General features: G+C 34.2%; 1 protein-coding gene across 4 annotated transcripts in view; it reads right to left on the bottom strand.

The window, feature by feature from the left end:
- The window catches only part of MIPOL1 (mirror-image polydactyly 1), a 187311-nt gene that overhangs the window by 149135 nt on the left and 23331 nt on the right, over positions 1-14845 (bottom strand). For 2 of the 4 annotated variants that reach the window (XM_069017836.1, XM_069017839.1), the window contains 4 exons: positions 13525-13645; positions 11612-11657; positions 9017-9151; positions 7631-7710 (listed from right to left, as the gene is read on the bottom strand). In XM_069017836.1, the coding sequence (XP_068873937.1) occupies positions 7631-7710; positions 9017-9021 (85 nt within the window). In that variant the 5' untranslated portion in view covers positions 9022-9151; positions 11612-11657; positions 13525-13645. The remainder of the gene's footprint in view (positions 1-7630; positions 7711-9016; positions 9152-11611; positions 11658-13524; positions 13646-14845) is intronic. The other 2 variants (XM_069017837.1, XM_069017838.1) reach the window with 2 other exon arrangements.

Raw genomic sequence — 14845 nt, 5'->3', positions numbered from 1 at the left:
CTGCTCTTTTCTCCTGCTCAGAGATGTCAAATTCTTCTCTTTTCTGTTGGAGAAGTTTTAGAAGTAATATCTACTGTACTTTAAGAAAAAAATACCACTTTTACTTAGGAACGGCAAACTAACATTTACACAATCAAAAAATTAAGATTAATTTAAAAAAACTAAAATAGTATCCTTTGACACTTTATGATGATATTTTAATTCACATGACAGGTTAGGTTACAGTATTTGTATATTAGAAGACAGACATGCAATCTAAAATATAAAAAAACTTCCTGTAATTTCAATATTAGGCAGAATAAATGAAATAACCTTTTTTAAAATTATACTGAGTATCATACTAATGCAAAGAACTTTGAAACAAAACTGTTTTAGAAGTCAGTCAGGTGAACACAACAATGCAATTCAAATACTTGCTCTTTGGCTACAGCTAAGCATTTAAGTTGTCCAAAAAAACTGAACAAAGAGAACAACATAATCTTATTACAACTTTGTTGAGAGAGTTATCTGCAAATGCAATAAGAATAACCAAAGCTATATTATGCATTAATGTTTTTGCTTGCTCTATATCCCATAACACATAGAAAAAAAAAGAAGAGGCTTGAAAATATTTTGTCTGCTAAAATACAGACAAAACTCAGAAGTTTAATGGTTAATTTTTTTTATTCCTTAAAGGAATCTAAAGAGAATGGTGAATTTTGTTTTAGCAATATAAGCTGGGGGACATCTGTGTTATTTTGAATACTTCAAAATAATACCTAGAGTATTCACCTGTACTTGTGTGGAACCCTGGCAACACCCTTCATAAAGAAATGAATTGAGAAGGAGATTAAGAACAGTTGGAGTTATTCTGGCAAAGGCGATTTTTTACAATTCTCTAAGGATTCTGATTATTTTAGTAATGATGTTTCCCTCACCCATCTCTCTCACTAAGTCTTTTGTGCTCCTCTTTTGCATCGAAACAGTAATTGTGCACAAACTGTTGAATATTTAAAATAGAAAAATGCTACTCAGTCTTTAAAATATGTGGCCAATCATTATTTTGGTATTCACTGCAGTTAATCATGATGCATTTATTAATGTGTAAATATCAGACATTTCCTTTGGCATTCCACTCTCCGTTTGCAATTCATTAACATATTGTTATTTTAAAATATTAGTCTCTGGGAAGACACCAGATTTTCACTGGATTGGTCTCACACTTGAAAAAGCATTTTTATATTCTGAATGCATCAAAACAGCAGAATCTCCAGGCAGATACTAAGTGGGATTCACTGAAACACAATGTTAGTTCTAATGGATGGATGATTGTGTTTGGTCTTTTGAAACTTTGAAGTATAGGTAAGTCTTGATCACACAAATTAATAAATCCTAAAGCTGGAGTTAACAATAACCATTACACCCAAATTCTGCAGCTTAGCCCAGCCAATTTTTCAAAAGGTCAGGTTGTGAACTGGAGAAGATCAGGGAGGTCCACCGCATAGCTTTGTTGCCAGGCATCTCTCGTCTGGATTGTTGCAGGCATTTATTAGTATTCGTCAGCAGACTCAACAAAGCAAACAAGAAATTCAAGCACGAATAATAAAATGAAATGCTGCTATATAACCCTTTGTCATTCAGCAAATATGGGACTTTTTAGCTACATTGTTCCTAAACCTGGGTTACTACTTTAATTTTTCTCCACAGTGCTGACTGAATGAGTATGCATGTGTGTTAAATGCAGAGCTCCCTTAACAACTGCAGGACTGCCATTTAATCTGTTGGTAGATGGACCATTTCCTGTGGGAACTCTAGCTATGATTTCCAGATCCACCAAATAAATCTCAGATTAAGATTCCAAATGAAACCTGCCTTTGGCAGATAAAAAATGTCAAGATGGATATAAACAGTAAAATTATAAATTATCTAGGTGTTGCACGATGACTTGATGTGCATTTTTTGTTTACACTTTCCCTGATATCACAACTATACAAGGCATTCATCAAATGTCACACTTTCATAATACTGGAGGCATCATTAAAACTGTTTGGCTAAGGACCTTGAAGTGTTTAAGCAGTAGCTCAAAAGTATATTTGTGCAAAGTAGAAGAATAAATTTACATATCAGCAGCAGCTCATAAGGGATGGGTAAATATTCTGTTTATCTCTCATTGTAATTCAGGTTAGTTTAAATACAGGGTTTCAGGATATCATTACAGCCTATATGGAGTCATTACATAATTTCCAAACATAGTGTCTGCTGGAGTTTTACTAAGCATGCTGTGTTTATGTTTTCTAAACCAACTAAAAACAAAGTAAACCCTCCCACCCCATTTGTCTTTTGCTATTGTCATATCAGACAATTGCTTTTCACATATAACCCCTTCCATTATCTAAATCTTAATGATCCAGAACTCCCTTTTATCTAGGCAGGGTCATGTTTCCCAATGCCCATTAATTATAGTGAAAATTCTCTTATCCAAATGTACTCAACCTCCCCTACCACACACAAACAACTAAGGCTTTCCTGAATTAACAGTTCTAAACAAAATCCCAGGAAACTACAGCTTTAGAAGTAAAGAAAAATATTGCAATTTTAAGTGTCCAACATAAAAGAAAGATCACTCTGCATAAAGTAGCCATAAGGCAATTTGCCCATGCACCCTTTACTCCAGTAATGGTCTGCTAAAGATGCAGAATCTCCAATGCACTCCCTGAAGAACCTTTCTTTTAATAATTTTTTTCTATTTTTGCTCTGAACTTAGGCCTCATTCTAGATGTTATAAAAATAGAAGTAATGAAGGTTTCTAAAGAGGAAAATAACCAAATTCCTTTTGCACTTGTGCAAGGTCTTCTAAAGCTCCTTCTGAAGCACTACTTAAAAATTACTGTGGTAGTAAGTGCTGTTCTCTCTGAAGTACATTTCAAGACATTCTGAAATTAGCTGCACTCATACTTTACACACTTTAGATTCAAAGTGCAATACACTTCAAGGTGTGCATTCTCCCCATCCTTAGTGCTTGCAGCACTCAGTGCAGATAAGGCCCTACACGTTTTGAGCGTACCATAAAGGGTTGAACAAAACCATATTCACAACACTGCAGTGAGTCAGGCAAATACTGGGTATCTAGCTGTGCTTCTGATGAGGAGTCTTTCTGCATGCAGTCTGGCTAAAAATGTGCTGTATTCTACCACTCAAAATGTACAAGGAAAGAAATGGGATGGAAAAAGGAGAGATAGGAATTTATATGCATGAAGACGTAATTATATTTACAGGAAGGACCAAGCAGTATTTGGTGATTTTTCAGTTATCATTATCTCATTCTTATCTTCTAAGTTATGTCACACTATTCCTTCTTCTTCCGTGGAAGATGTTTTCTTCATCTTCCACTCTTAGTGTGGCTCAACAGTTACTAGCCACTTTTCCTAGGTTTTACTCATGAAAGTTCATCCTCTCAGCCTCTTTTCAGCCTTTTACATCATTCAGAGAAACCTGCAACTACATTTGGCACTTTGCAAGGGGATCTCTGACAGCACACAGTGAGTTTGATGCTGAAAGCACAACACACATTGAAGACACTGATCAGTTGAGCCACATGGGTGTAGAGGATGCTGCCTCTGCATATCATGTAGATTTTTCTGCATACAAACCACCCTTGCAATATCCAGGCCTTCTTTCTTTCCCAAGTAAACAGCACTTTGTTGCTAAAAGATGGTAGGAGAGGGAGGCCAGGCTCACAGTATCTCCTGTTAAGGCATGTAAAAGAAGAAAAAGACTTCACTATGACAAGTATGCTTAATTCTGCCTCTGCTACAGCCTTGAAAGAGGGGCTTTAGATTTACTTTAGAGTGTTTACAGCTGTAGTGGGTATATTCTGGAGAAACAGGCAGCAGCACCTTTACCATTAGCTGCTTTTTGACCCAACTAGAGCATTAGATGAAAAACCTTTACAATGCCATATTACTCTCAAGGCTTTCTTTACTCATTCATCGTTGTGTGTGTCAAACTCACACAATAGAAATTCCAGACAAAAAAGCCCTTGTAATTACTGTTGCAAAAAAAATTCCACAAAAAATACCTTAAAACCATTACACAACTAGAAGAGTTTTCTACTTCTAATGAGATAGTCAAAGGTAGCACAAAAAGATGATTCATTTTACATAACCTATGCATATGACTACATTACCTCAATTACCATGAATGTAAAAAGACCCAAAAACCCCCAACTCACCACCAGACAAAACACACCCTTTTTAAATTTCCCTGCACAAGCTGGTTCTGCAGTTCAGCTCCAATCTACATTATCACATCTCTTTAAAGCTAGTCTCCTCTAAACTAGTTTCTAGACATGCAATTTTAAAGTATATTTACAAGCTGCAAGCATTCTTTTGAAGTTACATGGAAAGTGTCTATATGGATCATAAATAAGAGTTGCCATCAAATTCTTAGAAGTGAAATTGGTTCACTGACTTACACTTCAACATGTGCTTCAAGTAATGGCTTAGCAATATATATATATATTTCTATGCTTGAAAAACATAATAACCACCTTTTAAGAAAGCAAACAACTTTTTCCTTAAAAATAATCAATCTATTAATTTGTCTTAGGAATTTAAAAATAATAATCATACAATGCTTTTATTCTAGAGTCAGCAAAACTCTAATTTTATTGTCAAAACAGATCAAACAGTACTTGAAATTCTCAGATTTGTAATTTCTGCCCTGTCCTTAAAGCATGGATGCACATAAATGTGACATAAGCAAAAAAATTACAACAGTTAAAGACTATATAATACAGAAGTATAGCTGCACCTATTAAAACATGGTACATCATATGAATTGAATAAGACACAAATTTAAGTCCAGCATTTGCACACTCACCACTTTCCTATCCTGGTAACTCTTCTGAAAAACTGCCATATCAAGCCCTAAATGTATATATAAGTAGAGAAACCACCCAATTTCAGGTTCCCTCCTGTCTTTTCATGGTATTAATGTTTTCATAGTTTCCATCATGCATGGAAACCCTGCTGAACTAGCAACTCTGCCCCGATGCAATGTGCTTCCCCACACCCACCATCACTGCAATGCAAAGACATGCACCTATTTGCCAATACAAGTTTATTTTTATAATTGAATGCTATTCTAGGCTTTCTACTTTGGATCCTGAGTATTTTTCATTTTCAAGTGACATAGTCCTTACTGGTCTGCTGCCAATGTTCCTGGTACATTCTCTCAAGTATCCTTAGACAGAAATGAAAAAAGGCAGTAACCTTCTATTAAAAACTAAGTGCTGTGGAGAAAGAGTACATTTAAACTAGACACAAACACAGAATAACAAGCTTTGCACACAGACTGTTCTTTAATTCTTCCTAATAGAACAGAACAGTGACAAAGTCTTCAACACACAGAGATACTATACTCCAAACAACTTGGAAAGTTAAAAAGAAAATCTCACCTATCAAACACTTCAGATATACTCCTCTTAAACACTACCTTTCTTTCAAGTATTTTATTTTATAACATCTATTAACAGGTTACACATTATCCCACATAACCGCCATAAACCTACCACTTCTCTGTATCTAATGTTTTTTCTATTTTTTCAAATTCTCTTTGCTTGACTGAATTTTCATCTAGTCAGATGAATTTAATCTCATATTTGCTTTACCATCCTTATTTGTTGACAAATAATATAATCTCCAATATTTCAGTATGCTATTAAAAAATTTTGCATAAATCATTATAGGGTTATTCTAAACCCACTTTTTAAACTTCCAGGTTACAAGAAAGAAACATCTAAATACAGTACAGTACCAGCTGCACAAAGGAAAGATACGAAGATGACAGAGCAAGCAGAACACAAAATGGTACACTCTTCAACACACACATTTACACAGAAAATGAAAAGTTGCTGTGATTAAGTAATACAATGGGAAAATGCACCAGAAAATCTACCAAGGACACATATTGAACATTATGTTGTTGAAATTGACCTATTATCTTTATGATAAGTGAATGTAATTTAGCTGTTAATACCCCCAAAAAATGCTAATTCCTCATCCAAACCAGTATGATGATAGATTTACCCATAATTCCTTTTTCTAACTTTCCTAGAAGCAAAAGCACAAAGAATTACATGTCTTATTAATGATTATGCTAAAGAAAAGTGCATAAATTTTAATTTTGTTTATATAAAAACTTCCATTGGATACATGAATACATAAGTGTTAGCTTGGAAGAAACAGCTGTCTTAACAGCACAAAATATTGACCTAATGCATCAGAAAAATAATACATATGAAACTCAGTAACTACTCAGGTTTTAAAAATACCTCTGAGCAGCAGCAGAACATAACTTCTTGCAATTAGACAGAAAATATTTCACAGAGAATCAGTTTCATTTGCCTACTTTGGAAAACTTAACCTTTTGAACCATTCTTAGGGTATGCTGACCCCTAAAGGTCTAAAAATACTAAACCTGATTAAGCCATTACAGGTTTAAACTGCCAGAATACAATTCTCCACTAACTTACACCACCCTGTTTTTGTTTACAGAGTATATGATTCAAAAACTTTTGAACTTCACTCAGAAACAGCTCAAAATTCCATAAAATAAAAGAGGTGTGCAAGTATTTTATTTTACAGAACAATATAGGTAGAAATACTTTTACATATGAAAGAAAAGCATAATCTACAAAACGAAGCATTTCTTCTTTCTTCTAAACAGACTCTCCACGAGAAACTTGACATTTTTTATCTTTTGGGAGAGAATACATTGTATAAAACTCAAAAATAGGAAATATACAAGAAGCTATGAGGCTTTGATATAGAGAGAAATTTTTATGTTGACACACCTATTCCATTTTGAATTTTTTAATCTACACATAGTAACTAACTAGCAAAAATTCAGCCTAAACTGAAGGTCTCTTTTTTATGTCTTTCCCTTTCTTCCTTCTACATATTACAATCTATTCACAAGCCACTTTCTGACAATTCTCTTCTACAAAGTCAGTCAGTCATGTAATGTACTCTCAAATTCGGTGGATTTTTTTTCCCCTTAAGTTTCTGTCATGAAACATAGAAGAATGTATCTGAGAACAACTGTGTCTGATCAACCAAATGCAAATACAAAAAGATACTTGCATCCTGATGAAGATGAAAACTCCATCAACTGGGGAAGCTCCAAGTTCACCAAGGCCACCTTTCCCTCCAAGCCTTACCTTAATGTCTAAATTCAGTTGAGCTACTAATGAGAAACTCATTAATATTAGTAGATGGCTTAATCATACCCTAGCCAGTGAATAGCCAAGAAAATTACTTGAAGACGGGCTTTCAGTTTTATTGTTAATGATTAAAAAAAAAAAGGTTGGAAAATAAAGTGCAATGTACAAACTAAGAATTTAAACAAGACTTCCGAAAGTTATACAAAAACCTTTTCAATAATCCAGAAAATAAAGGTGAAGCTTTATATTTATGTAGCTGCTCTCCTGTTACTCCAAGTACTTTTAAGGGGCAGATGTGGTTGTGTTTTTTTTTTTTTCTTTTCTTCCAAAGTCACTCATATATCAGCAAGAACAAACACACTCCAGTCACTGCCTAGCACTGGTGCAACACCTGAGGTTCCTTATTAATATCTTTAAAGTCCCTACCTTTCGACCAGTTCTCCATTTGTTCTTCTGAACTTGTTTGGTCTGGCACTGAGTCCAGTTTTTGCTTGAAGATTTCAGAGCTAAAATAAAACAAACTCTAGATAAATAAACTTGAAACAATATAATACACGTATACTTTGCCTTCATTTGACAGAAAATTTACAAGACAAATGATTTTAAGTATTTATAACATGGCAATGAAGTCTGCATATTTTAACAGTCAGTGAAAAATTGTATTTCTCAGTAAAATATTTTTCTTCTCTCATCTAATTTTTATAATTGTTTGGTTCAGCTTTCTGTTGCATGTAATGCCTTTGTTGAAATATTTATTAGTTTGTTTTTTTCTTCTAGAGTCTGGTCGTGGAAGTACATGTTACTGTGCACAGCCAAATTGACACCAAGCAGTCCTGCTACAGGCAACAACACTGCTCACTATGGCAGCTATTACAGATGGTGGCACGTGCTTCACTTTACAGCATTCTTTCTCTTGCTTTAATTTCCTAGATAACATACAAGTAAAGTGGCCAATGGCCACTCCAACTCTGAATTTGCAGGTCTTTCTAAACAGCTAAATAATGCATCCTAATATTTGCGTACATATTGCTTCAGATCAACTATGTTAATTACGTAGCTGCAATATTTCCTATAATCAAAGATCAAGAAATAACCCTCAATAATACCTACAGTAAAATGTTATGCCTACCAGGCATCATTTGGGGTGTTAAAATATATGCTCTCTTAGGTGTTAAAACTTCAATTATACTCTGTATCCTTTAAAACTTCAATTATACTCTGTATCACAAGGACATCTAAATAAGTTTGTAATCTTGGTAACATAGTAAGCTTACCACAAATTTTATTACTTACTCAAGCACCTTTTTAAAAAGCATTGTACATAGGACAATTTTTATCTTTAACTATGCAGTTGTGCTTATTCTGTATGTTGTCCCTGAAATATATATTTATATATATATATTTTTTTTTTACATTTATTAAAAAGATACAACATGTGCCTTGAAGATACAGTGGCTGGATTATGAAAACACCCAGAGCATTGTCATTGTGTTAAAAAATATAAGATTAAAAAAAATTAAGTACATATTTTACAATTCAAGCAAATTACACCAGGACACATATCCTGAATAATAAAGCAGCAGAAGAAATTATTTCCCCACACAACACCAAAAAAGCAGATGATTTCATTTTTATCTTTAAAATTATTTTAAAAATTAATTGTACAAACACTTAATATTCAACACTAACATGTACATCAAACATTCAAGAAATACATATTTAGCTTATATTTGTTGTTGACTATAAATCTTCATGAAAAAAAATGCATAGGATTTGATGTGCTTAGGTCTTAGCAAAAAATAACAAGTTCACCTCATATCGCAGAACACTGAGTCCCTTACAAGAATCCCTCAAATGAAGCTGTATGCTTCTTCTTCAATTCTGTGTAACTGTGTTGATTTGAAGTTGGCAATCTTTTCCTAAGTTCCTCATTTACTTTTGGATTAGCTGAAAATATAGAGGGTTATTAATATCAAGAAATAGGTTTCTGTCAATGAAGCCATTTCCCTACATATTGCACAAAAAGGTTCATAATAATTGCAGTATTTTAATAAGATATTCATATAGCAAGACATGAAGAAAATATGGTATTTAATAACCTCTGGAGTATTTTAAAACATGTCTTAGGGCCCTAATGTGTTTAGTAATATACTATTTAAAACCATAATTTTATCCCTCCACAATATACAGTCATTCTTCCTCGCCATTTACCCAGCTAATGAATGCCAGCAATTAGTAAAATGTAATCCCATTGCACAATCATTTTAATGCTTTTAGCACTCAGAAAAGTAAACACCAAATTAATACTGCTCAAGCCATATCAGATCCTAGTTGGAAGCAAGCAATTATAGTTCAGCTCCTCAGGTGTAATTAAATGATTGGAATGATTTAGTTCCATAAATGCAAGTTAATTCATAAGCAAGCAACAAATATACTGGGAGTAATTACAAGAAACATTGACAGTCTGAGCAGGGCATGTGCCTTCCTGCACCTGATATAGGAAAATGCTGCCCTCTCCCGGAAATAATAGACTATGGCACAGGGAAAATTTACGGCCGAAGTCAAGAGGATCATTTTACAGGCTTTGTCTTCATAGTTGAAATAGGTTCTGCTAATTAATAGGAATTTTCTGGTTTAAACATAGGGAAAATTAAAAAAAAAAATGTTGATATCAGATTGATATTACCTGTCAATCAAAGTAAAATGGAAAGACTTTTGGGGCTCCCTAGGGTGTGCCAATTAATTTCCCCGCAATTCGAAAAAAAGTTAGGATACAGAACAACAAAATATTCCAGACACTAAGTATTTCAACTGGTTGCTCTGAACACAGATGCTGCAATAGGTAGCTGACTTGTGCACAAAACTTACTTGTCGTTCAAGACGTACCTTTACAGAAGGTACCTTTGATTTAGAATCAAAACTTACTGAGCCATCATTATTCAGTGAGTGTTAAACATCACCATATCAACGACCAGAAGTGGCCAATAAGTTTTCACACAAGGAATCATCAGAAAAATTGAACACAATTATTCTAAATCCTTATTTTCATTTGAAGACAATCTGTTAATAATCAGTGTAAAAATGAGAGGAAATTAAAGCTGGAGATTAAAATAAAGTGTATTGGCAGACTGAGACAAAACCGAAAATACAAAATGAAACCATAACCCAAACACTAGAGATATTTTAAAATCCAATTTCCTTATTCATTATCTATTTATTCAACCTGTACTAGTGTAAAACTACTTGGACATCATGAAAGAAAGTGAAAATAAATAAGAAATTGTCCCTATAGGTTGAATATAAAATGAAACAGTCACATAAAATTCATAGTTAAGTACAATAATGAAAGAACTCTCAGAACTAACTGGTTTGCCATCCACAGAAATAAAAATGCTTCTCAATGCTGCATATAGCAGCATGGGAGAAAAAGCACATGCTGGGTTCAGTATATATCTGTTTTCCACACAGAGAAACTGTAGGAAAGCTTGAATTCAGAAGCACCTGATCAATGCAAAAGCCTTAAAATTATTCTTTACCAATAGCACTTTGGCATAAAAATATTTATTTGTTCCAGATCTTGGTGTATTTCAAAACAAACCCAAGCTGTACACAAACACCTTTGCTCTGTTACTTTACTTACTGTGGAAAAGAAAAAAATTATATTAAGAAGTTGTATTATTAAAAGTTTAAAATGTACTGCACATTTGCTTTGCCCTTTGATGTCACAGTCCTATTTTTCTATTCAAATCTTGTACACTGTAAGTTAATTGCTTTTGGAAACTACTTATTATTCATGTAAAAATTAATGTGCCAATGTGTTTAAATCCTTTTAAATGACCATTCATGCATCTTTCTTCTTTAAGTACCAATGAAATCTGTCAAAGATATCAATGCAAGATGGTCTTAGACAAAGTTCTAATATAGATTTTTTCTGCTAACATAAGATTTTCATTTTCGTCAACTTTACTTAAATTCCATTAATTTTTTAAGCTGCTTTTAATAAATTCACAAGTAAAAAATTTTAGGCTCCATAGTCTGTCATTTGTGTTCCAGCTGACTTTATGAATATTAATAACAGTGTTATCCTGATTAAATAGGCTTCATATAAAATCCCTGTGAATCCTATAGCTCAGACATCTCATTTTTCCAACTCTTTATGAATTTGGATTCAGACATTAAACTGGAAAAAACCTTAAAAAACAGATTCAGTGGTACATTGGTGTACCCTTAAGCAAAAAAATAGATGTTCTAATGATTCAAATAATTAAAATTGATAGGACCACATATTGAGATTTCAGGCTTTCTGTACACATGCAACATATTTTAACTCTAATGAAAACATCAACACTTCACAGACAAGGGATTAAGAATCTATTATAAAATAATAATACCTGTCCTAATGCTTACCTTAAACAAACAGATGATATAATCTTAAATCTTCATGTATTAAGCGCTGATTTGGAGAAGTATTTTCCAAAGAGAAAGAAATTAGTGGATGCTTAATTGCATAAGCATACACATGAAATACATGAACATTCTAATTTACCATAGGAGCCCAGTGAAAAACAGCATTAACTATTAAATGGCTCATACTTCTCATACTTCAGGAAAACCAACCTTTTTCTTAAGAATGTCAAATTGAAGCACACAGGAAATACTAACATTATCCTATGAGACCCATGCAGTCCTAGTTTCAAACCGTTAACTTCTTTCCATGCCTATATGTTTGAATTATTTACATCTATTAATAGACAAAAATGGAAAATTAAGCTCACTGCACTGCCCTCACGTTTTATACCGTGCTAACTGGAATGACTTTCCTCATCCATTCAAGGAAATATTCTGCAAAAACACCATTAATATACTTTGTCTTTCAGTACCTTGGAATATGAATAGATTTTAAGAGAAAAAAAAGATCTAAAAAAAATAATGGCTTATTCAAAAGGACGGCATACCAATCCTGGTTCTAGTTATTCATCAACATAAACACTTCACAGGAATTAAATAAAAACAAGAGGTATATAAAAGTAACATACATCTGCAAGACAGAAAGCATATAGTGCTTTACATGTGCAGTTCCAAATGGCTTTTATTACAGCTGTAGCAGTATTCCCTCTCTCTGAGGTAAAAAACCCAACCTCTTGAGTGTCTGCAGAATAACTACTATACAAAGAAGCACCCCATTAACCCCAACCCCACAAGAGCACCACAGTAACACTAACATCAATGCTTTCTCTCCCTGGGCAGGACTGAGAAGTCTGTCTTCTAAGCTGGAGACCAGTTACTGACTCCCCTCCACAGGAACAGAAAGACTGTTGGGACCACTCCATATGGTGACCCAATGACTGCAAACCCCCATTCCTTGGTCTTGCCTTGACAGGTTTTGAAGTCAACCACTGAATCATGGCCTTAGCTGCTGTGACAGGATGCAAATGTTTGCTGCTCTCGATGGAATTCACCCATTCTTCACAAAAAGTCCTTCCGTCTTGGAAGAGTTTTTCCACACAGAGGGCACCTGCCCCACCTCTGGTGGAACAAGACACCAATTCCCACTACCCCTGGGAACAACACTGAACCAGTTTTTGTCCCCCTTAAAGATGCAGTTAACCATTGCCATTGACAGTGCAGGGATGAAGTACCATATAGTTTATGAAGAGGGAAACAGAGAATGAATTTTAGCATTATTTCCATAAGATTAATTAGATTGGCAGGATCTTCTAAAATATCCTGAAACGTTTTGCCTTGGGGCATGCTAAACTAAAAACCTTAACTTAGGAGGGTACGCTACATAAAAACCAGTTACTGTCTCAAAGCATTTCCCCAGGGAACAAACAGACAGTTTTCTTAGCCCAGGTGGATGTCAAGTTTTGATTCAATGATACACTCCTCCAAAGAGAGACACATTTCCTCCTTACCTTAAGAAAGTTTATGGCATATCAGAAATCTAAGGAAATTTGAAGTCAGTTAAAACTAGCTTTGGACAGTTACAAAAACACTAGTCAAAGGGTAACAGAAATAGCCAATTCAAGTACTTCTTACAAGTGGAATAATACTCATCTGTTAGATACTTAAAAGCTGTGAAATGAAACATACTTTGATTACAGAGGTACTTATTTTATTGTATTGCATTCTATTACTTTTATATGCTTTTAAATACAAGTAGTTCATGCAAAATATTCTATTTCTTTCAAAAAGAATATAAAATATAGACAAGTGGATTAATAAGTGGATGAATGCAGCGTGAGTAGTACTTCAAATTTGTAAGTCTCACATTACTAAAAAGACTTAAAGATTTTGGTTAATAAAAGTAACTTCATTACCTGGAAGCTTGATAAAAACATTTACCCAGAGAGCAAAGTGAAGCAATAATCCCTGGCTTTTCTTTCCTGCTGATTCTTGACCCAAAAGGAGATAAGACATATGCAGTTGGTTTCTACTAACCTGCATAAATCAGAAAAGACATGAAGAAACAGGACTCAGATATTTTTCCTTTGTTGCTGCAGCAGTTTCTTCATATTCTCACTACAAAATTTGCATCTGGTGCTTTAATGATGGCATACCATAAGCCAAAGAGCACTTATTCTCTTTGTCATGCTTTTGACAAACACACGAGAGGAGGCATAAAAATGCATAAAACCAACTGGTTTACAATAGGTTTCACCTATTCCTAAATTAAACTTAATTGGACAAAGGACATGTACTTTCCTCTTTATTTTTTCTCCCTAACTTGAACTCAGTGTCTTCAAGGCTCAATTCTCTCTCTGTGCATCAGGAAATGTTTATGTGGATATCAGCTCACCAACAGCCCCCTATCTCTCCTGCCCTCTGATATATTCTCTTTCACATTAACAATCTCTATTTATATTTTATTTACTGAACAATCTTCACCCTGCTCTGTTGTATTCTTTCCCTGTTTTTAGCTGTCCTTTGTCCAATTATTTTCTTTTTCCTTAGTTTTGTCTTCTCTTTGACAATACATGCCATTTCCTTTGCCCCCTGCCCACCATCTCTTTGAAAATTAAAGAAAACTGCAGAGAATCTTGTCAAAGACTGACTCTCCTTTTTTAGCAGCTTTTCTCATCTTGCTGCGCATTCTGTGAAGCAGCTTTCTTCTGTGACACTCTAACTAACATTATTTTCATTCTAATAATGAAACTAAGACACGCTTTGATCAGGTGTGAACAGCCAAATCATTTAGCCATCCTTCAGTTTTGTTGTAAACTCTTCACTGGCCTTAAAATTCAATATTATATATCACATTATATATTGTTATAGACAGCCAGATCTCCATTTCTAAACATTTTACAAGCAAACTGTTCCATAGCCTTTACAGATAGGAACAAATATGTGCATTTTAAACAAGCTGTTGTCTTATCTGGAGCCAAAAGAATATTTAATAGAATATTTTAGTAGAATCAGCACTACATAGTGGTAAGGGCTACCTGTGTATTACACTCTGTTGACAGGATCATAGCCAGCAGACAAAGGGAAGTCATTAAACCCCTCTATTTGGCATATCTGAAGTGCCGCATCCGGTCTGACCTGCTCCTGGATATCCTGAACTAAGTCCAGCAGGTGATTGAAGATGATTAGGGGTCTGCAGGACATGAGTTATGAGGAATTTGCAAGAGTTTGGTTAGT

This window comes from Aphelocoma coerulescens, chromosome 5, assembly GCF_041296385.1.
Source record: "Aphelocoma coerulescens isolate FSJ_1873_10779 chromosome 5, UR_Acoe_1.0, whole genome shotgun sequence".
NCBI lineage: Eukaryota > Metazoa > Chordata > Aves > Passeriformes > Corvidae > Aphelocoma > Aphelocoma coerulescens.
The sequence above is the reverse complement of the archived record's forward strand: the minus strand, read 5'-3'. Positions and strand labels throughout refer to the sequence as shown.